Source organism: Etheostoma cragini, chromosome 1 (genome assembly GCF_013103735.1).
Source record: "Etheostoma cragini isolate CJK2018 chromosome 1, CSU_Ecrag_1.0, whole genome shotgun sequence".
NCBI lineage: Eukaryota > Metazoa > Chordata > Actinopteri > Perciformes > Percidae > Etheostoma > Etheostoma cragini.
Genome location: NC_048407.1, coordinates 1960926 through 1984312, shown reverse-complemented (window position 1 = coordinate 1984312; position 23387 = coordinate 1960926). Strand labels below are relative to the sequence as shown.

Genomic DNA, 23387 nt, shown 5'->3' with positions numbered 1-23387 from the left:
TGATTGGCTGCTTAGAAATTAAGTGTTAACGAGCAGTTGGACAGGTGTACCTAATAAAGTGGCCGGTGAGTGTACAAGCACACACTCAAAGTTGTCTACTCTTGGCCTCTGAGCAGCTCAGCTGGAACAGTAGTGGGCTACACGCCTTGTTAAGGGCATTTTGGCAACAGTGTATACATAAGTAATTAATTTTCGGAATTAAGTAATAACTTTGATCTCTGGTTTACCACTCTGAGGAGCCAGGGCGGCAAAAAAATTAACCGCAAGTCTATTTCCAACCACAGTTTTGCATTATGCTGAAACTTGTTTTTTTTTTCCTTCTTTATTTCATTTTTTTCTTTTTTTTATTGAGGAAGCATAATTCACATTAAACACTCTCGCCCCTGTGGCAGAGTTCTCAAATTAAGCTACATTTTGTTCATTTACCCATGATAAAGTTGTTCATTAGACAATACACTTTGCCTTATTCTTTGTTATTACCTCGCCATTGTAAATGCCTTGGGAGCAATTAAACATGTGAAGTGCCCAATTTTCCGTCCTCGACTTCCAGTCCTGAACTCTATCTGCATGTTGCACACATTTCCTATGAACTAATTAAAGTGAATCAATGACAGAACCCTTTAAAATGGTGGCACATGTCAGTGGTGGAACAAAGGACCCTCTTAATTATTTGGTTCTTGCCGCTCCTGTAACCGGCTTGTCAAGGCAGTGGACTCAGAAGCCGGCTCCTTGAAATGGGGATGTCACGTACTCTGACATGTATTGTACTCACACACACATGTACAAGCACACGGACACACTCAAACAATGTCCCTGGATTCTCTGTGATGGCTCGCTCTCTGTCTTACGAAACACTAGTAATTGTACTACAACAATGACAATATATGTGTGTAAGTGTAACGGTCCCCTTACTCTTCAAAAGTGCAGCGTCCCTTATCTATCACTGGCTCTTGGGAACAATGTCTTAAATGCTGACAACCATATCTCATCTTTAAGATATATCTTTTCCTTGCAGTAAACCCTCCTCTGGCCCATGTTGTAGTAAATGTTCAAGTCTAATTTTGAAAAGTGTGTAACGTTGTGACATAAACACATATATCCTAATCTTTTCAGCCTCTGCAGGGTGTTCCTCAGTCATTTGCCCTGTTCCTCAGCTGTGTTCTATGGCCCTGCTGAAACATGCACTTTAGCATGAGTATGCATTAGTCCTGTTATAAAGACTAATGGGCTGAGAGAGACCATGTTTTTTCCTCCCCTGCAATTATTTACTGTGCCTCCGTGTAATCCAAAATACTTATATCTTTCAGTTATAAATATAAAGCATCATGGTAGAGGAGAGCAACCACTTTTAGTCACAGCCTGGGCTGTAGATCATATGAGCGTTGGTGGAAATGGTGACAAATGAAGGGGTGGGAGGTTTGAGGCTGGCCTGGAAAAATGAAAAAAAGTATGTTCACACATGCCAGTTGTTTATGAGCATGATTATTTGTTTAAGGGTATCCCTGAATGCCCAGCTGTAATGTTGCCATAAATGCCCATCTGCAGTCCATGAATCTAAAATTGGCTTTGACTACTGTAGAAAAATCTACTGGCGGTGCTCCAAGTATGTCATCTTCTCCTTTGAGACAATAGACGGACGGGGATGGATGGATGGATGGATGGATGGATGAAAGGATGCCTCGACACGCTTGTTTTCTCCACCTCTTTACAACCGTTTCTGTGTTATCAAGAGCTTTGGCCTGCCACACTACAGCACAGCGTAACAATTTGTGTTTGACAATACTCTGCCTCACAGAGCTAATCGCCTCTTAATTCTTGCGTTATTCCCCATCCGTGCACATGCATTTCAATCAAATTGGTGGTAGTGGACCTGTCCAGAAATAGTGCTGCCTGGAGAGATGGGCTGTCTGTCTCCCTGTCTGATCATGAGCTATTATCCTCTCTGCCCACAGACAGGAGAGAGAGAGCAACACCAGTTTCTATGTGATCATGATCAATACATAATCACTTTCCTGTCACCGCGATGGCGCTGTCAGGGGACAGAGCAGCCATTTTAGAAAAAAAAGGTTTGGCAAGCCATGATTGTGACCTAGAAAAGTGTGCGTGTGTGTGTGTGTGTGTGTGTGTGTGTGTGTGTGTGTGTGTGTGTGTGTGGCTAAGTGAACTCTGGACTCACTTAAACAGTCATTGCCACAGGATGCATTATTACATTTTCACTATGCTTGGGTTCATTGCATTACTTTGCACTGAGCTGTTGTAAGAAAATGATCTGCTATGATACCAGACAAATATTTAATGGCCAACAGACAGACTGTCTGAGACTGAATGGCAGGGGAGCAGCGACAGTATGCAGTTTATTGTTCCTTCCGCATCATTTATGACTTGGCTTTGTTGAATAATTTTCTTGTTGGCCAATGGATGCATTCTAGCAGAGGGGGAAGCTCGTACTGCAACACTAGGTTGAGAACAGCTAGCTTTGTTTGACAGCTCATATAGACCACAGGTTATTAATTAACCCTCTGAGCCCCAAGGCCATTTTTACAGTTTATTGTTCGTCTGGATTTATTTTATTAAAAAAAGCTTGTAAAACATCAACCCTGTTGTCTACAGTCAAGATATGAACATTATTTTTTTTAGGACAAACTGGGTTATTAGAATATTTGGGTTGCAGTGAGGTCACTTGCATGTTAAAAATGGTTGTAGGGCCTTAAAGACAAATAAATGGATAAAACGGAACATGAATCTCCCACATATGTATTGATATCACAGACAGATAAGTAATAAATAAGCCATTTTACTCTCAAAAACACTTCTCATATGTCTTGGGAGTCACACTGTGAAGAAATAATCATTATAACTTATACAGTTGACAAAATACATTTATTTTTTTCAAAGAAAGTTGAGACGCTTTTGCTCTCCTGACATTTACTTATGCCAATAATAACATAATAACGTCATATTTATTGATATTACACCCACAGCAATGCTACACAAGCAAATGCGTGTCAAATATGTGCGCCTCTTGGCCTTCCATAGAGCCACTTGGCCTTTTTGTCCCCTCTGGCCTTCCATACAAGAGGGATGACGTTATCTCCCATATATGGGCATACTGGGCCTGTATTTCCAGAAACAGACACATAAGAAAGACGGAGCCGCGAGCTAGCGGCAGAAATTAGCTAAAACGCGATGAATTATGGACATAAAGTGGATCAATCTTGGATGTAACAGTTTGGATTTAAAGCCCAACGACCCCGAAAGAGGCTGGAAGTTCCAGGCTCAATAGAAAATCACCTGTAGAGACTAGAAGGACCCGGAAGAGACCTCAGTAACTGCTAGCTCGTCAGGTTTTAGCGGCAACTTTTGGTGAGTCGCTAGCTGTTATGGTTAAAAAATGATTAAAATATGAATCAGAGGTGCTGTTTTTACTCGTGGGCGAGTGTCTCGGTCTCAGGAGGTTGCAAAACAGCCAATGTTAACATTTATAGCCAAAGTCATGACGTCACTTTCTGAATATCATCTGTTCCAGTCCTCTGCTCTCTCATTCAGCATTTCAATAGTAGAAGAAAACTAGTATTAATATTATTACTATTGTTATTATGGACAAAGCTGTTAGTAATAACGCGGACTGCAGACCCTTGGCTCACCTACAGACTTTTGGCAAGCCATGACGTTTAGCTTGCAAAGCTCTAGGGCTTTTGGGAAATGGGGTTTAAGAAATGCCACTTATATCAGAAATGTCTAATAAACAATGACTTTCACTCATCAACAGACATTTAGAAAACCTGCAATGTATCACTCTCTATTGGAGCCACTAGGTAACTGCTAGTGATAAGTGCTGGTGCAATTCTGTTTGCAGCAGGTAGCTTGTCTTACGAGCTGATCTTACTTATAACCAAAACACGTTTTTCTTCTCAGAAACGGTCTAATACAACCCTATCTGATCAGCACTTCTGGGAAAGCTGCATCTGACTTCTTTAGCCACTCAGAGGGAATTTGGACAGAGAGCCAGGGACCTCCTCAATAGCTACTCAAAGTGTTTGGTGTCATGTATACGGAATATTTGCTTTGTGCACACCTTACTGTTACAACAAACCGCCAGAATTCAGTACTTTGAAGCATACTACTCCTCCTGTCTTCATTTCTCCCTTTGCTTTTCGTCCCCCGCGGTGTAAAGCCAGTCAGACATAAACAGTATTGTTTTATCCGCGTAGGGCTCACAGCAAGGCACTGTTAGCCCCACGCCTCATGCACCCCACAGCTCTCCCCCTGCCTCAGTGATATCCCTTCTCTGTGGCTCAGTGCCTGCATGCATATGAATGGCCCCTGTCTTCTACCCTTCACGCTCCTGAGCTGGTCCAAGCCGAGCAGAGCTGAGATGTTACACAGCTGCCATGCTCGTTGGACGTCGGGGTATGGAGGAGAAGTCTAACCCTCCAGCACTAGTGAATGAACTGTAATGGCACATTCTTTTGAGCGAAGATAGGTATGATGGTACTAGAACGGAGACTGCTTCCCTGTGGTGCGGTTTGCTGAGTTGCACTAAGCATGCTGAGGGTGAATTCTGGGGGTGGTGTGTGCGTGTGGGGGGGGGAGGCAGGGGTGGGGGGGGTAGATGGGGGTGAGAGCAGATCATGTTCTTGTTAGATGAACTGGAGAGTAGAACCTCTGTCACATTGTTATGAAGACTTTGTAATAGTTTTGTGCAATGCAGTTTTTTTTTCTCCTTTGCAGAATATTTCATTCAGGGAGACCACATCTTTTCAGAATATTTCATTTTCATGGTAGTTTTTATTTAATAGTGTTTCCAGACACTTAATTGTGGGGGTGCCCATCAGTCACGTTTTCATACAATAATGTGTTGATTGACAAAATACAAAAAGAAAAATACAGTACTCCGCATATATAATTTCATCATTCAGCAGCATATTTTTGATACCAGCTGGGTTAAATCAGCATCTTGAATTTTAACATATTGTGTACTTAATCATGCTTATTCATATTTGTACACGTAGGCAAGTGTAGTATTCAAGTTCTTTTCCTTTTCCTGCCACCCTGCAGTGTACAGGACGTGTCTGCAAATCAGGATGTCGTGATGCTCAAAGCGACATCTTTACGACCTTCCACCATTTGATTATGTGTGCAATACTTCTAAGGAAATAAGCAGGCTGTATACCAATGAAGCTGTGTTGTGGGATAATGTGTTACAGAAATAAGCTGCAATATCCTTCCACAGCCATTGTGTGTCACATCGGGCTGTAGCCCCCAGTTTATCCCCTCTCTGGTTCAAGGAAGATCCCTATTGATTTCCCATCACCGAGGCAGTATACAGAGTAAATAGGAAGCGTGCGCCCTATTATTTCCGCCCCTTGATAAGAGAGTATGATAGACCCCCATGTCTTTATTCTTGGGCCCCTTTAGAAACCGCAGGCCCTTCAATCAAAAAAACAAACGGCTGTAGTAATGCCTCATATGCTGTACTGAAATGGCCTCCTTAGAAAATGATGTGTTTTTAAATGAATAGTGTGGTATTAAATCCAGGGAATTTCAAGACGTGATTAATGAGATTAAATTTAGCGTGGGGAAACAAATGCAGGTTGTACTGTCATACATGCTTAATGCGTGTCACTCTGTGGGCTACTGCCCAAACCAACAGTGGGAGATTTGCTTTTCCAAGAAACAGTTATATGTAATCTTTCAGTGTCTGGGCATTTGCTGGCAGCAGGAGAAAAGTGACACAAATCCATTTAGACACGAAATAGCATGATTGCACCGCCGTATCCCTAACAGGTTTGATCAAGAATGGTGTGTAAGCAACACTTTTTAGGTAAAGAAAAGCAGAGCAGTGGAGTGCAGAGGACATCGGTTGCATTTGGAGGCTATTAACATACCCAATTCCTGCCTGCACTGCTTTTGGTTTTGTATTTTTTTGTTTTATCTGGATGTTTCTAGGTGTTGCTATTATTGTAATCGCCACAATGCTACAGGCTTCAAATAAAAAGCTAGAGACAATATTCCTCCTACAATTGTGCTTCTGTGCCCATTGCCTGGCCTACAGCTGCATCCATTTCTGCAGTGTCCCTGAAATTTCGGAGCATTATCAAGGGGAAGGACGAGCTAATCTGCACTGATTTGAAACAGGACCAAAACACTGGCTTTCCTAATCCCTCTTTTTTTTTTTTTTTTTTTTTTTTTTTTTTTTTTTTTTTTTTTTTTTTTTTATTATCAGTGGTGGTGAGGAGCCTTTTACCCCTGTGGGAGGGAAAGAAAGAGGGAGCAATTTAATGCCTCAGCGGTTCCACTGTTTTTATGGAGATTTTTTTTTCCTACCCTCCTCTTCCCCCACTTCAATCCATAGTGTAACTGAAATTAGAAAGCCTGTTCGCAATAGTCGGACACCTTTTTAGAATCGTGCAGGTACTTTTCTTAATTAGGGATGTGTTGATGGCCGCCTTCTCCCTCTGTAGTAGTAGTAATTTAACTTTAATGCAGATAAGGCTCTTTATCTCTGAATAAAAGGAGGTGCAATTTCGTCTTGCTGTTTCTCATTTTGTTCATTTGACAATTGGCAAACATCTATGGCAAACAGGATATAATTTGTTTCTGCATGTGAACACCAATTTGGATTACTGCACACACCTGTGGTATACAATTCACATAATTATGTGTTCTTACATTTTGTCAACCCAGTATATTTACTCGTCTAAAATGCTTGAGGGAAACCTACACATGACGGCAGAACTGTGAATAGCAGACATGGAAAACCTCACACTGAGGTGTTATCTAATGTGGTGTGGAGGTTTAAAGTATTGGTACACATGCAGTTTATGGTGCATAGTACAGTCAATGTAATGGAATATCATGATTGACATCAAGTATTTTTTGCTAGCGCTATCGCAGCGGACAGAAAAAGTAACACGGGAAAAAAGAGAGCTCATTGATTTGCTGTGATCTTAACGCTGCAAAAGGCACAGGGTGTAACGAGCAGTATGAAATTTACAAGGTGAGCTTTGGCAACACAACAGCATGGGCCATCATAAGACCATAAATTACGAGAACACCCAATGTCTCGGAGGACCACTTGAGGCTCTCTCACTGTGAAATAATTGGGTTGCAACAGTGAGACTGCTACTCTAGTTAGAGTGTAGAGGTGGCTTTTGCTTTGTTTTGCTGTTACAAGACCAGAGATGCTGCGCTTATTATTAATCAATGGTTGACAAGTGGAGCTGACGTCATATAGAGGGAGATGTCTGTATGATTCTGGGTAACATCCTCGGTCAAGACATCCTCACACCTAAACAACGGAATAGATTGTCAGTGAGCGCCCAAACGGCACCGAGCGCTCTAATTACTGCAGCAATGTGGCCGTCTGGAACATGTGACTGGAACACATGACCGCCATGGAAATGGTATTCAGGTGACTGGTCTATTTACTGCTGCATGGTGGCCATCTTAGACACATGACTGGAACACATGACCGCCATGGAAATGGTATTCAGGTGACCGGTCTATTTACTGCTGCATGGTGGCCATCTTAAACACATGACTGGAACACATGACTGCCATGGAAATGGTATTCAGGTGACTGGTCTATTTACTGCTGCATGGTGGCCATCTTAAACACATGACCGCCATGGAAATGGTATTCAGGTGGCTGGTCTATTTACTGCTGTACTACTGTTAGGGTTAGTTAGTGAGTTAATGAGTAAGTTAGTGTGGTTAGTTAGTAAGTTAGTGGAATTAGGGTTAGAATCAGAATTTGACTTCCGACAAGGACGTCCGACTTTGGCATAGTCCTCTTTGTAAATGGCCATTGGGCTGGAATGGTTTGTACATTAGATGTATTTCTTCAGTCGTTCTGTGCTACACATTGGTCCACGGGTCAGTTTACGTTGTAGAGGCAACACAAAAGCAGTTAAGTCAACAGAATACAGATGTCTGGTCTGCGGATTAGACACTGTGCAAGGATTGTGTTTCCGTCACATCTGTTATTTGGCATTTTCTTTATTGTCATGTTTGAATTCATGACTTAAAACCTCTGAATCACAATGTCGGAGCCCGAACTGCTACATGGCGGAGGTCTTTACTACACGCCTTTTCATCTGCAGTGGACAGACTTACCCGTGCCTGTGGCAGGACCTGTGCCGTCTGCGACGAGGGACGCCTCCCTTTGTTGTCAGAACACCTCTAAACATCTTTCACAGAAACAATTACCATACCATCTGTAGCTTCCTGCCAGCATGTTGCTCACTGTCAGCATGTCAGCTTCTTTACTCTCCATACTTCCCTCACACACACACACACACACACACACACAGGCACACACACACTCCCTCACACTGAGAATGATGAGAAGCTAGGTCACTGGGAATTCAAATGGATGAGTTTAATTGCGTTAATTGTCTCTTTATATTCAGTTTTTCAATGCATTTTTTTCACTGATACCTCGTAATGAAACCCCCATTGGTGGATTGAATTGTCACTAATCTCATTAATAAAAAAATAAAGGCAGATGTGGCGTTGTTGAAGGTCCTTCTCCTGCACATTTCCTGCAAAACCTACAGAGCTGGTTTGATAAAGAACCTAATTTCTGCTACATTGAGTGTTGTCGGTGTGAAGGTAATGGCTAATTGCTCTAGTGCTATATTGATATCTGATTAGCATTTTAAGAATACATGTGGCAACAGTAGCATTAACATAGGCAAACTTTTAATTGGTGAAACGCAGAACGTGTTTTCTTTGTGCAAATTGGATTCTCTTATAACCTTCACAGAGTGTTTCCAACGGACGCACAACTTTTTGGTGAATATTATTAGAGGTCTGCAGTTCTTCAAGACCATCCGTTGCATAACCTGGCCATCAGTTGACTGGCAGGTTACTTTCTCCGCTGTGTTCCAAAATGAGGATGTGACACATCCATCTCAGTCACGTTGATTTGCACACCAGCTAACGTGTCCAGCAGAAGCTAGCATTACAAGAGGCTACAAGACTAATCAACACTGACACGACTGGGTTGCTCACTTAGGCCAAACATCCTTTACGAAATATCTGAAGTCACATCACATTTCTTGCAAGTAATTGAAACTATGACACCGGAGCTGTAAATTAAGGGCCCGGGGTGGCAATGACAGATGCAGTTTGTTTATGGTACACATGCCTTTTCAAATAAGTCATGTTGCTTTTAAATCAGACTTAAAATTATTAAAATGTGTAGTATATTATTGTGTGCAAGGACTGTACAACATATGTTGGCATCTCTTATTTCTGCTGTGAGGAGAGTGCAACATTTCTGGAAGCAGCGGAGGGTCTTCTAAATCCACCACACTCTATATTAATATAGTTTTATATTTCACAAAACTGCTGCCTGTGCCCAGTTTATTTACTCTGTGACAGTTCTGCTCCGTTTGTAGCTCTTGGTTCAGTCGCTGCAATTCTTGGGATGCATTCCAAATGTGCCATCAATTGTTCACTTCGTATATTACCTTTAAAAAAAAAAAAAAAAAAAAAAAAAAAAGTACACACTTTTACATATATGCCTTATTAAGGTTGCAACAATTCAACATTGGTATATTTTGTGTACATATGAAGGGGGTGGTGTTGCATTGTCTTATATCTTATAGTTTTCTGTTATATTATTTTTAAGTTTTCTGTCAAATGTTTGATAAAGCTATGGAGGGCCTTGCTTTTTTTTAAAGTGAACCACGTGGTTCAGCTGTCCTCCCCTCCCAGTAATTTGCAAGCAGTCCCTCATGTAGGGAATTCAAAATGTACTGATATAAATCACTAAGATTCCAGAGCAACACACTTGACACGGATGGGATCCGATTTTTGAACAAATCAACCCCACATAGGGTTGAGTAGGCTCATCCTGATTGCCACAGCTTTGTAGAGATGATTCCCAATGTAATAAGTCTGTCTTTTTGGCCCACAGGTACCCCAGTTACCCGGGTAACAGCTACTGATGCCGATGATCCAGTGTACGGGAACAGCGCTAAACTGGTCTACAGCATACTGGAGGGACAACCATATTTCTCTGTAGACCCCAACTCTGGTAAGTGCAGTTCTCTGTTTGTTGGTGTTTTAGAACGCTAAAGATGAATTTCCGTTCTGTGAGCACAAAGCTTTGAGGGTTATGTTCCTCCACCTTAAGTAATTAGAAGCCAAGCGGAGAACATCTTGGAACATGTTTCACACATTGGATATAGGGGTCACCTGTGCAGGATGGCCATGTCAATGTGTTGCTAACTGTAAGGAGCTGTAGTATTACACTATTTAGCATAATGCTACACACAATAATACAGAGGTCCAGTCCGTTCACTTCGACTGAAAAAAAGGAGAAACAGAAGAACACCTCTGTGGGGCAGGCGAAGCTCTTTGTGTTATTCATTGTTTGTCAGACAAAGCCTGACGAAGATCTCTTTGGGATCGAAACGTTAATTCATTAAATTTAATGGGAGCTATTAATAGGGCATGCAAATGCTTTGTCAGTTTCTAACCAATGGAGAGCATAATGTAGTACAAAATGAACGCCACGCCCATAATAGGACAAAAAGGAAAGAAAAGGGCTTAACACTGAGACAGTGATTACATCTATGGATTATTTCAGTAGTCCTTTTCTTCTCGACAGAGCCAGCCACATAAGGCCAGAACCCTTCAGTATTTCAACTTTTGTCTTTTTCAATACCTGCTTCAACTTAGAATAGGCTTACAAAGCCACCTCAGGTCAGGATGTGGGGTATCACTGTTTGACTGAGCCTCAATGTAAGTACGTCCCAACTCACTGTAGGGAATCGTCGTCCTTATTGTAGCTGCAGATATAGGGGAAGCTCCCACCTTAACTGTAAAATGCTTCCTGGACCCAACTGTGTATCAGACCTGCAACAAACAGCTCAATGTATAGACTGTAGTCACCTCTAAAGCAAGCAGTATGCAGTGTACTATTATCACTTTTTGACTTTGTATTACTGGTACACACGTATCAAAGACGCATGTATCGGTCATGCTGCTGTGCGATGGTTGCATTTATTTAATGTACATGTACTTATAAAAGGATTATTCACTGCCATATGAACATAATCTGTACTCTGTATTGACGAAATGCATTGCATACTGAAATGGAGAGCAAAATGAAAGAGGCTACATTTTGAAAACTATATGAAACTGCCTGAGTTTGGCAGCCGAGCACTCCATGCTGTGTAGATTGAAATGAAAAAGAAAGCCAGATGTGAGTGCAGTGAGAGGGTGGATTTTAATGTACGTGTGCACTGCCCACAGATGCAACAGGTTGTACAGGTTCCAGCAGGTGGAGATGCAACAGCGTCCCTACCTGCTGCCTCAACTGAAGCCACCTAACCCTATTGCTGTGGATTGGTCTAAAAAACCCTACATTTTCTGAAAGGGCAATACAGAGATTTGTAGTAAAATTAAAGAAAAAACACTTATCAGAAGGCAACATGGCAACTATGTTAACGAGTGTGGCGTTCACCGCCATGTGTATGTCTGCATGACTTCTTTATGGCAAGCCTTTAAGGGACAACATTAGCAAATGCATGCTAAACAGGAGCTGACAATGTTGGTTATAGCTTAAAAAGTGCTGCAGGTAACTCAGCCCATCTGTTTTTTGAAATGATTGTAGATTATCTCTGCACGAGGCTGCTAATAACTCTCCAGGGCTCGCTCCGGTTCTCTACCCCTTCCCTCCACAGCTGCACACTTATGTTTCAATCATATCAGCAGGGGCACTATGGCAAAAAATGAGGAAAATGATGGTGAAATAATAAAAAGTATCGATGCACAGATAAATAACAAAAAAAACACCCACACAGCTGATATAGTGAGTGAAACAGAAATTAGACCCAGTTCTGTGCACATGGCTCCTACAGTATTACATTTAATAAGGAAGCATTTGGATCTCTCAGAGATCTTTGTCAGGCTTGTCAGACAGCAGCTACTGACATCACTAATGGAAAGTATTATATACACACAATATCACTCACGCTTGATTGCAATCTGGATAATACAATCACCCTGGGCCTGCTGAATAAGAGTGATACACATGTAGCCTTTCACAACAGGAAGTAAAAGCTACACATTTACATGTTGGTGAGGACAAAATTAGGACTCTATCAGTAGGACACATCATAGCAATCTCCCCAGCACTGGTCTGGCTACATTTGTTTTTGTTGCATTTCTTTAAACCAATCACAATCGCCCATAAAATTGAATAAGACGCCCCAAAATGAATGAAAGTAGATATTTGTATTTGGCAAAGAGCGTTGTGTGGAATCCCTCATGTTATTTTGGGTAGTTTCCAAGAACATTGATATAGGAAAACGGGGCAGTTTGACCCGAGGACAACATGAGGGTTAAACTTAATTTGCCCTTCCAATGTATCTCCATGTGTATTTCGTCCAGATCAGTCTTCTCCAATCGGCCCCAAAACGTCCGAATTGGATAAAAATGCTGTTTTTATTTTTATTTTTATTTTGAAAAAAAAAAAGAAAGGGGGACAATACATATTAATGAACATTTTCACAAATGTAAATATGCCAGATTGTAGCCTTAGGCTAATTTCCATCTGCAGACCCCCGTAACACAGTTTTTTGTAAAATCTTTACATATTATTCCCCGAAAGTTGCCATTTTCAGCGTCTGGCTCGCTAGCTTAAAGTTTCCCAAATATGTACAGAGTTTTGAGAACGGCAACACACCCAGGGAGCAGAAAGGGAGGATGTCAGGCAACTACCCTGGAACTGTTGTTCCGTTGATTGAGACTACATCAAGACAAATGCAATGGCTTCTCTATCATGTCTGGCACGTTCCACTGATCCCCAGTAACATAAAAGTTATTAGTAAAACGACTAAATTATGAGATTCATACGGGCACCACTGCATGTTTCCATTAGCTTATTGGTCGTCCTAAATGCTAAATTGGCCAGTACTCATCTGCTGCTGTGTAACATCACTGTGCGTTATGAATTTGCAATAATAAAAAAGAAATAATAATAATAATAATGACTTGTTCATTTTACAAGGCGCATTCTTCAGGAGCGTCTCCATGCATGAAGTTATCTCAAAACAGATTCCAGATTGGATCTTTAATTGCTTTTCCAGCTGACTTTTTAACATGTGTCTGTAAGCAATATGATTAAATAATGGTGGAAATTACATTAATAAGAAATGAGATGGAAATCGACTGCTCACAATTTTGGAAAACAGCACACAATAAACAAGCTTCGAGAAAAGGGAGTCTCCAAATGGATGCACATAATTGGGACCAAGGCTTAGTTCATCAGCAACGTTGGGCCGGTCCTCCTCGGGGCTGTAGGCGGCTCCGTCTCCGAGCATCTGCAGCCGTGACGTGGCCTCAGAAAAGGCACACAACGGACAATTTGGGGATTAGCATTCATGCTTTGTGTCATCGCGGCACACATGCAGATGGCTCATTCAAGTGAGCCAGATGTTTTAATGAATGTTAATGACAAATAAAAGGTATGGGGGAAAACAACCATTAGAATGTCTTTTACACTTCCAACGCCACATTGGAAATGAAAAGCATTCAATAAATAAATAAACATCACGCTCCAATTCATCACTTGGTTAATGGTCGGCGAGGAAGGAAAAAAAAAAGTTGAGGCAAATATCTATGGAAATGAGTGTTTGTCTATCCTCCCTTTTCAGTGATTAGGAATTAATTTGAATAATTAACGATGATCAACAGAGATGAGTGTTGCTTCTAGCATGAAGTGTGTGTGTGTGGAAGCTGGAGGACGAGTGACTTGTTTGTGTTGCCTTTCTTTAATTTATGGGTTTGCGTGACTGGAGGAGAGGTGGGTTTACCTCGTTGATGCCAGTCAAATTCATTTTCACGGCTTAGACCAGTGACATAATACAGCATGTAGAGCAGGGTTTTCTCAAGCTTATCACATCAGATCAGAGCTTATCAAATCACATCTGCATCTGATTCTCTTTTTATTTTTCAAAGTCATAGGTCCGGAACCATTGGCAATAACAGAATAACATTTAATCAACTCACTTATAACTTTTAATTAACATCCAGTCAAGTTGAGTACTCGCTAAACTGTTGTCCCTAACAGTCCCTTCTTTCAGTAGCCTACTTTATCCGTCTGTAAGTTACACAACGTATGTATATTCAACATCACATCTACAATATATTGATCATTTCAAAGTAGAAAATGCTACACCTCATAATGTATTGTGTTGATTACACAAGGTATGGGCTGGGTCCACATTGACTTGCCATTCAGGCCACATCCAACCTTGGTCCGGACTTTGAGGAACCCTGATGTAGAGTTAAAGTGCTTTTATGCACACTAAGCATGCGTCCATATAAGCTTGATTATTACTACGCGTAGCAGATGTTAGAATAAGGTGCAAGAAAAATTACATTAAAATACTTAATTGGGCTTCTTAAAGCAACACTAGATAACTTTTTGTACCTCAAAATAATGTTTCCAAAATTCTTTCAGTAGTTTATCAACTCGTGCCAAGGTGAACGGCACTTCTGCATTCCCTTACATAATAATGCTATAACCGTAGATCTGTAGTTATAATGGGACAACTCCACTTCCAACCTGTAGGGGGACCAAATGGGGGAAGTTCCCTCGTGTTGCTTTAATGGTTTAAAAGCCGACCCACTTCTTATATAGATGACAGATTTGTGCCCACTCACTTTATCATTCAGATGCTCTGTGTGTGTCCCATGGACGTTAACAAGGACAAGTGAGACGATACACTTTGTACTGAATTGGGTTTCAGCTTAGGAGTGCTTTAAAAAAGTACCTTTTTCTATACCCGGTTTCTGGATTCACTGCATGTGATGCTCAGCACTTGGTCGCTGCATTGTCTATTGCAGTTTCAATTTTTTTTTTTTTTGTCAATACATGTATTGGTTTTCACTTTTACAACAAGTAGCAGATAGATTATGACACCCCTAGGAGAGACAAAAAGTACAAAAGACAGACCAATTCAAACAAAGAAGCAAACCAAAAACACAGACAGCAGCTCAGATTCATACAGGCAAGACCGCGGGGGTTCCAATGATAATGTGCAATTAATAACTATTCTTTTTGAATTAAAGGGATCAATGTGTTGAGTGTATTGGGTTTCACTTGGTGGATGGAGAGATCTATAAAATACAGACATGGAGACATAATTTGAAAGTAAAGGTATGGTTCTAATTATGGCGCTAATGTCCAAAATCGATTTGTCCAAATTGACTTGTTGTGCCGATCCCGTGGTCACCAATGGCTGCACATTTTTGCCAAGAAATTTGCTTGTTTGCTCATTACTGTTGTGGTGTTATTAATGTGTAGAGCGAAAAGAATTATGGCAATGGCAACATGTGATGCTTGAGGTGGAGGTTATGGCTCCTTCCTCCAACGTGGTCTCGTTGTTGAAGTTAGGTGGCTATTTGGTTTACAGCTCCCTTCACACGCTCTAGTTTTTTTAGATCATCGTTGACTTCTCCCAAAAGAAATTGTGCTACGTCTTAAAGGAAAATATATCACGAGAATAGAAAAAGCAGGCACAGACAACATCGTAACCCCTCCCACGTTTTTTTCCCATCATAGCCGAGCATATTCTCATTGTCTGAGGCAGCACGGGACCAACGCAGGGTGTCATGCCAAAGCCTGGATTTTATGAGGGGTTTTATATTCATTTGATGATCCTGCGGGCCTCTGTTTCCTGAGTGGATTAGCCGTATATGCTGGTGCGGAGCCCTTTTTATATTCAGCGCCGTGGCAGAGTCAATAAGGTCCTTTCTGCATACAATATTCAAGATTATACAAGACAGACAGCATAATTCACACTCAATCAGAATACAAATGACTGCAGACGGCGGTACAACACATTTGAAAATAAACACAGCTGATTCTCGGTGCGGGGACTGGCTCAGCCATGGCAACCTTGCCCCGCTCTGCTCAGACTGTGAATAAACCTGCCAGGGATTTTTATTTTTTTTATTTTTTATTTACCTCTGCCTTGTAAGGAGTCCTTGTTTTGTAAAGTAATGGTCTAAAATAATGCAACCCACAAAACTGGGGAGTAAGGGGGGGCGTGAAGGTTACAGTGTGCCTGTCTTTTTTGTGTGTGTGCTTGTGCATACTCCCAGTCATGTTTATAATTGCATCGATGTGTTCTGAACTGTTTCCACCTCCAGCAACCATAAAAATTGCTCTCCATGGGATGGATCGGGAGATGAGAGAAGAGTATCTGGTGGTGATTCAGGCTAAGGACATGGGAGGACACATGGGGGGCTTGTCCGGAACTACGACTGTCACCGTCACGCTGACGGACATCAACGACAATCCACCGAAGTTCTCTAAAAGTACGTAACGCCATGACTTTAAACATCCCAAATCAAATTCGAAGGAGAAACTAATAACTGCTGCTTTAAATGAGTATTTCTCTTATTGGTCATAATTAGGGAAAATAAATGTTATTTTGTTAATTCCATCAAACAGGCTCCTCAGAAACTAATTACAACTGTCTAATGATGATGCAGCACCGTAATATGCTTTCCTAACTTTGTTCAGTTTGATCAACATTTGTGGAAACCAAAGAGCTTTGTATGTTCCTCCCTAGGCTTGTATGAGTTTGTGATACCTGAAGACCTAACCATAGGGAAAATGGGCGGCAAGGTGAAAGCAAACGACAGAGACATCGGCGATAATGCCAAGTCAACGTACAACATCATCGAGGGGGACGACCAAGGCATGTTCGAGATAGTCACAGACACGCAGACGCAAGAAGGGATTCTACGACTGAAAAAGGTAAGACCCTGAAGCGCAGGTCGAAGTGTCCTTGGGCAAGACGCTGACCCTCGAGTTGCCCCCGATGCTGCCCCATCGGTGTGTAAATGCGTGCGAGTGTGTATCTGATGAGCCGGTGGCACCTTGTACGACCGCCTCGGCCACAGTGTGTGAAAGTGTGTGTGAAGGGTGAATGGTTCCTGTACTATTGAAAAAGAGATTAAGACTAGAAAAGTGCTATATAAATACAGTCCATTAAAGACAACTCCTCCTAAGTCATTGACAGTCAAACCCAACAGCGCCATGTACTGTGTCAGCAGTTATTGGCTAATGGTAATTTTTTTTTCTACTGCAGGTGCACACGCTAATGTTAGCTGAACAAATAGTTAGCTTAAGCCATGGGCAGGAGCAAGGGCCAACTGTCCTCAGCAAAGCCCGGCTTTTTTGCGGTTTATCATGCGTGGTATTTTTTTGTCGTAGAAACCCATGTGTTTTAAATGGAATGGCCTGAACTTTTTTCCGAGCTCATGCCACTGATATTAGGAACACCAGCTAAAGAGAGCTCCCACTGGCCAGCTCTTATGTTCTGACAGCCAATAAAGCAAGCAAAGTATACACAACACATGACAGCTACGTTGTAAAAATGCTCATTCATTACTTTACTTTACATGTCATTTAGCTTACGCTTTTATCCAAAGCTACTTCAAATTAAGAGCTTCCAACCTTGTAGGTGCACACTCCAATGTCAATTTTATTTCTATAGCACATTTAAAAACAACAACAGGGTTGACGTCAAATACATAAATAACAAGTGTAAAAAATGACTTCAACCAAAGTTAATCACAGGGAGACAAACAACAACACTTTAAAACATCAGAATCCAGGTTAACGAGGGTTAAAAGCTACAGCAAAAAGGTGCATCTTAAGCAGCGACAGACAACAAGAAGGTTGTCTGTTGTCTGTAGGTAAGTGCTTTAGCTACATTAGCTTTAGAGAAGCAAAACTACAAAGAGCCATATGAAGTGTTGCAGTCCTACCTGCTCCCCTCAGATGTGCCTGAATACAGTACTTAACTGTATTTTTTTCATTCAGTGTAATACTTTTATTTTCTTTATTGGTACTAGAGTTGCCACTGGTCATGAACTGCTATAATTATTGTGAATCATATTTCTCCATCAGTATGTCTGTGTCCCACGCGGCAGCAGCAGATGGTCAATCACTGAGAGTTTCTGCCTGTAAAAGGACGTTTTTCCACGCCACTGTCGCAGTAAATGCTAGGTGGGGAAATTGGGGCGTATTGTTGGGTCTTTGTTAATTATAGACTGTGGTCTAGGCATACTATCTGTAGAGGGTCCTGAGATAACTCCTATTGTGTTTTGACTGTATGAATCACATTGAAAAATAGAAAATTTAAATTGGAAATTTGAAACTGAAAATTGAGAATGGAAATGCTCTTATCCCAAGCCCAGAGTGGCTGTAATATTAGTTATTTAGTTTGGTGTTTCTGAAATGTTACACACATGAGAGGGGGAAGAATATTACACACACATTCTATTATAATTGCGAATAATAGTCCAGCACAACAATACCACCACTAACTATGGCCTCATTAATACGCTTACTGTATAGTGAATTAATGACTCTCTAAAATGTAAACTTTATAACTTTTCTAAATCTAAGTGTGTGGCAGATCTATTGGATTGTATTCAATTGAATAGGTACACCAAAAACAGTGGTCAGGGAACGTTTGAATTCATAATACTAATAATGATAAAAAATAATAATAATAATAGTAATTCTTTAGTCATGTTGCAGTGATTGGGATTGCAATGGTTATCAATGCTGAGCCCCTTACCGCCACTGACCCTACACACGGCCCTGGCCTGCATCAAGCTGCTACAGATACTTTATTTACTGTATCAAAATATATATTTTTAATTCTTAAAGGTGTCCTAATATACGGCCACATTCCTCCTCTGTACCACTTCCAGGGAGAATCTGTGCCTTTTGATAGGAGACGCTTCACTCAAAGGTACTTCTTCAGATAAACACGAAGAAGGAAAAGAAGCGAGGAGGAAAAGGAAGAATAAAAAAAAATCTTGAATATGCACTTTCACATGTCTCTTTGTAGTTTTGCTCATTTAAAGCTAATGTACTTGCACTTACTAATTGTTGTCTGGAGTTTGAACCTTCGGGGTTGAAAGCACTTAATTGGAAGTCTCTTTGGATAAAAGCTAAATGACATGTAAAGTAATGTAACAACATTAAATATTAAGACACTGGGCGAGCGGGAGTATCTAAATGGGGACCTTTTTAATTTTGTCTCCCTTCGATTTTAAAAATAAAAATCTATGAAAGGAAATAGTACCAAATTCTACTATAACTTTCACACAGTTCTTGCTGGACTTCATGGTTGTGGACATGTAAGCAAATATGTGGAAACTAAGAAGTCTGAATTGTTGTCTCATCTCATTTTCCCATTACAGTCTTGCCCGTTCAGCTGTAGCTCTTTTAGCTCAAGGCATTTGTTACATACTGTAAATTGGTTGAGACCTCGTTCTCACTTTGCTTGAATTCAGTGATGCTGACACCCACGCTGCCTTCACCATGAGAGCAGATGGACTACACCTAAAGTTGCCTGTTGTTCTTTGTGATGCTAACACATCCACAAGTTATTCTACCACTGGATCCAAAGTAACTTTAGTGATGCAGTTACTTTAGGGGACATTAGCAGTAGTTGTTCAGAGAAGAAAATGCAGTCCTCAGTAAGATACTCCCATGTGCATGGTCCTGAGGAAAGCACGCTAGTGACATTCCTGGCACCAAACTTATATCTCGAACCTCAGTAGCATTAGCATATCATGGCATGGTACAATTTGATGTAAGTGAAATGTTCCCATCAATAGCATTTTATTGAGCAGCTAATTCTAAAGTAAAAACAAGACACATGCGTTGCTGATAGAATAAGATTTGCTTGGTCTCATGATGTAAAAGGTTTCTAGACATCCAGTGCAAATGCAGTATGTATATTTCCTCCAGGATGAAAGCCGTGGAAGTTTGAGCCTGGATATCATTGCTTGCCTGCAGACATTTAGAACACCCAATCCCTTATTTTTGTCAACATGGAAAATGGGTGAAATTTACATTTGAAAGCCGTGATGCATTTTAATAACCCTGTGACCCTGCGAGCAAGTTTAGACGTAGCTGCATCTCACGGACATCTGTGGAGAATCAAACCGAGGTTTGAACACATGGCATCAAAGATACCACACGTAGCTATTTATAAATGCATGTATTCTATATTCTAAGTCTATAGATGCTCGGCTCGGTGGAGGATGTTGCATGTATCTGTTGCATAATCATACGTGATTGATGGATGGGTGTTCTTCAGTCTGGAGTCACGGTTGGTTCAGTGTCTGGAGAGAAAAGCTATACATCACTCAAATGTGGTATGCCGTTGTGTTGTGATGTAAAATGACATTACCCCAAGGACATGTGGTGTGACTTTGTAAAAGTGTGAACACTGAACTGCGTGGGAGGTGGAGTGTGTGTAATGTATGAGCTTAGGCCACTTAGGCCGGGACTGCGCTTCACTGCCAGTAAAGAAACATCAGAGAACAAACCCGACACAAAGTCATAAAATCCCTAACTGTTGACAAAGCAAATGTCAAATGTGTTATTCTATTAGTCAACCTTTACTTCCATGTCCCACAAAGAGAGACTTTGTCTCCCCGTAGCTTCCCAGCTTCTTCTCTCTGCGGCCCCTGAGTTGGTTGCCGACATCACTAAAGCAAGATAGATGATGATGGCTTGGGAGAAGTAGCAAGGCATTTCCACACTTACTGCATTTGCATCTCTCCAGAAGGCAGCGTCTCAAGTTGAGATGAGTTAAAAAAGGGAATTGTGCTTATTCTCCTTTTGTTTCATATCCTCACTGGCGTTATCCTGTAACCAGGGTGACAGAAGACTAAACATAGAGTAATGTTTTCCCCCTGTCAAAAGTTCTATAAGCTTTATGTATCTTATGTTGAATACAAATGATTACAGATCCTTTGCGGCAAGGTTAAAAACATATTGATCCAACTGAGGTTGGAGAGGCACAAGCCAGACGAGAGATTCTTTGCTGTTTGGGTTTTAAGCTTTTTATCTACCGGTCCCCAGGACTGTCAAGGGATGTTATTGGGATGCTGAGCTTTCACCCCCGCAGCCAACGCTGAACTTTGAAGTACCTAAATGGCCTGTGTGTGCATGCTGATTGGATGCAAACGCTTGAGAGAGACCGAAAAAAATGACACCGTTGTGATGTGGGGTGGGACATGGTGGTTAGGGGTAGTTAACATAGGAGAAACTACAATATCTCTTCCTGAGAACATGTATGGTAAGAATTATAACTGGCCATGCAACCCAGACTCCCAAATGTCTGGGACATGGCTCTCGCTGTGTTTTTTTTTCACTTTTCAATTAACGACTTAATAGTCAACAGTAGCTGTGCAACAGTATGCATGCTAATACAAATCAAAGTGGCTCTCCCTGGATTACTCATTCAAAGAGCTGTGTGCACTTATTGAATTAATCATTTGAGCTAGTCAAAGTATGACTTGTATTCTGATTCCATGGATAGGATTGCATACAATATTTAAAAATAACAGCCTTTTGGATTTTGTAATTTATATTAAACATATAAATAATGAATCAAATTTAACTAGGCTAATCAAAGAAGCTGTTCAGCACTGTTTTCTTTAAACCATACAAGTGAATTTGGTGTAATTTAAAAAAGCCAGCAGCAGAAGCAGTGAAAGTCCCCTCCCCCCCTTTCTCCTCTCTGTTAGGACACTGGAAACAAATACAATTAGTTGTTTCTACATGCTGTCAAGTGGGAATTATACTAAATTATATTGATACGGTAGAAGTCCTTTTTCCTTGAATTTAATCAAGAGTTATGTATGTTAATTTTAAAAGCAGCCCATAGAAATTAAGTAAGTACATAAGTACATAGAAACTAGTACTGTTGCGGCTGCATTCATCAGAGACTGTCCTCCTGGAAAAAACAACCCCATAGGTCGTTTGCATTTGCACCTCATTACCATGTTGTATTGTTAGGTGGTGTCCTCTAGTGGTTGGTTACTAATGGTTACTGAAGGAAAGCAGGAAGTGATTTCAGGTAGTATTAAGAGCCAGAAAGTCTGTTAATCAGGTGGATTGGTCAAAGAAACACAGGACATACACCGAGGAGACTGGTGTTTGTGTTCTATAGTTCTCCTGGAAGATAAAACTAAACATCAAGTAATTTGAACTTCAAGGAGCAAACCACCTGCGTCATTTCTTCACGTATGCACAAACAGTACAGTAAATTACAGTAGAAATGCAAAAAATCTACTGATTTGAACCCAAGCCCCAATCCAAATATCCAATATTTTTTGGGCCTGAACCTAATGAATGGATGAAAAAACCACTCCTGTATTTACTGCCACTGCTAGTGGCGCTAACTGATGGTGTCGTATTGGAGGGTAGGAATTAACAACCTATGTTGGTTTGGATGACTTGTTAATTTATTAACTTTTTCAACAATTGATAACATTGTGTAATATGAAAGTTGTGGCTCATAGTGTTGCGCACCAGTCCCTAGGAAGCAACATGGACAAAAAAAACGGCCCCATCTTCCCTGTCTCCCAAGTAGCCACAGCCCTATTTGTTTTAATGTCACAAACGTATTTGTTTTAACATGAAGTAAAACTCATAACTAAACGTAGATATATGTAACTTAAATAAGGTTTCAGGGTGACCTTCCACTAACATAACAAACGAAACAACCCTGTCTAGAAAGTAAGGTGGATCCCCAGCTGCAGCCAATCATGGGTTGGGCATGTGTCTGCTTCCACCAATTACTGCACAGCAAAGGCACAGCTCTATGTGCATGTTAAACAAGAAACAAATATGACAGCAGTCGTAACAACCGCGACAAACCTACAGCAATTTGGCGTCCGACTCTAATTTTCCCCTTGGCTGCCGAGGGTTTTTAAAGTCTTTTTAGCTCATTTTTTATGATCCACAGCCTTCAGCAGCTAGAGAGATGGGTATTTTATTTTTCAGGAGAATACGTAACAGAGCTAAAGGACAGTGAATGTTGGACATCCAGGTTACATTCAGCAGGCCACAACATAATGCTAATGTTGCATATGTTGGATGTATAGGCAACTTTTGGCCATCAGTATGTCAGTGTTGTGTTTATTTGACCCGAGGACAACAGGAGGGATAAACATTTTAATTTATGTACTTACATGTAGTTACCTTTACTTCTGCTGGACACCATCCAGTTATGTCAGTGAAAGTACAGTGACTTTCAAATAATTCATTCTGAAAATGTCCCGATCTTCATTTCCATGTAATCCTTTTGACTATCTAGCCTAAATCTTTCACAGGCTCCTACTCCTACCCTCAGAGTGTAAGTGTAATCCATTGGCTCCAGGTCCAGCCACACTATGTACTTTCTCAGCACAGATGGCAGGATCAGAGAGAGAAAAGGAAGGAAAAGAGAGGGGGTTGGGTGTCAGGAGTAAGGCGGAGGAGGAGAAAAAGAAGAAGATGGGGAGGTTAATAATGAAAGTGTTCCGAATAG

At 41.0% G+C, this 23387-nt stretch overlaps 1 protein-coding gene across 2 annotated transcripts in view; it reads left to right on the top strand.

The window, feature by feature from the left end:
• The window catches only part of cdh8 (cadherin 8), a 111473-nt gene that overhangs the window by 64279 nt on the left and 23807 nt on the right, over positions 1-23387 (top strand). For both annotated transcript variants that reach the window (XM_034874135.1, XM_034874144.1), the window contains exons 4-6: positions 9929-10048; positions 16180-16347; positions 16605-16792. In XM_034874135.1, coding sequence (XP_034730026.1) covers positions 9929-10048; positions 16180-16347; positions 16605-16792 — 476 coding nt within the window. The remainder of the gene's footprint in view (positions 1-9928; positions 10049-16179; positions 16348-16604; positions 16793-23387) is intronic.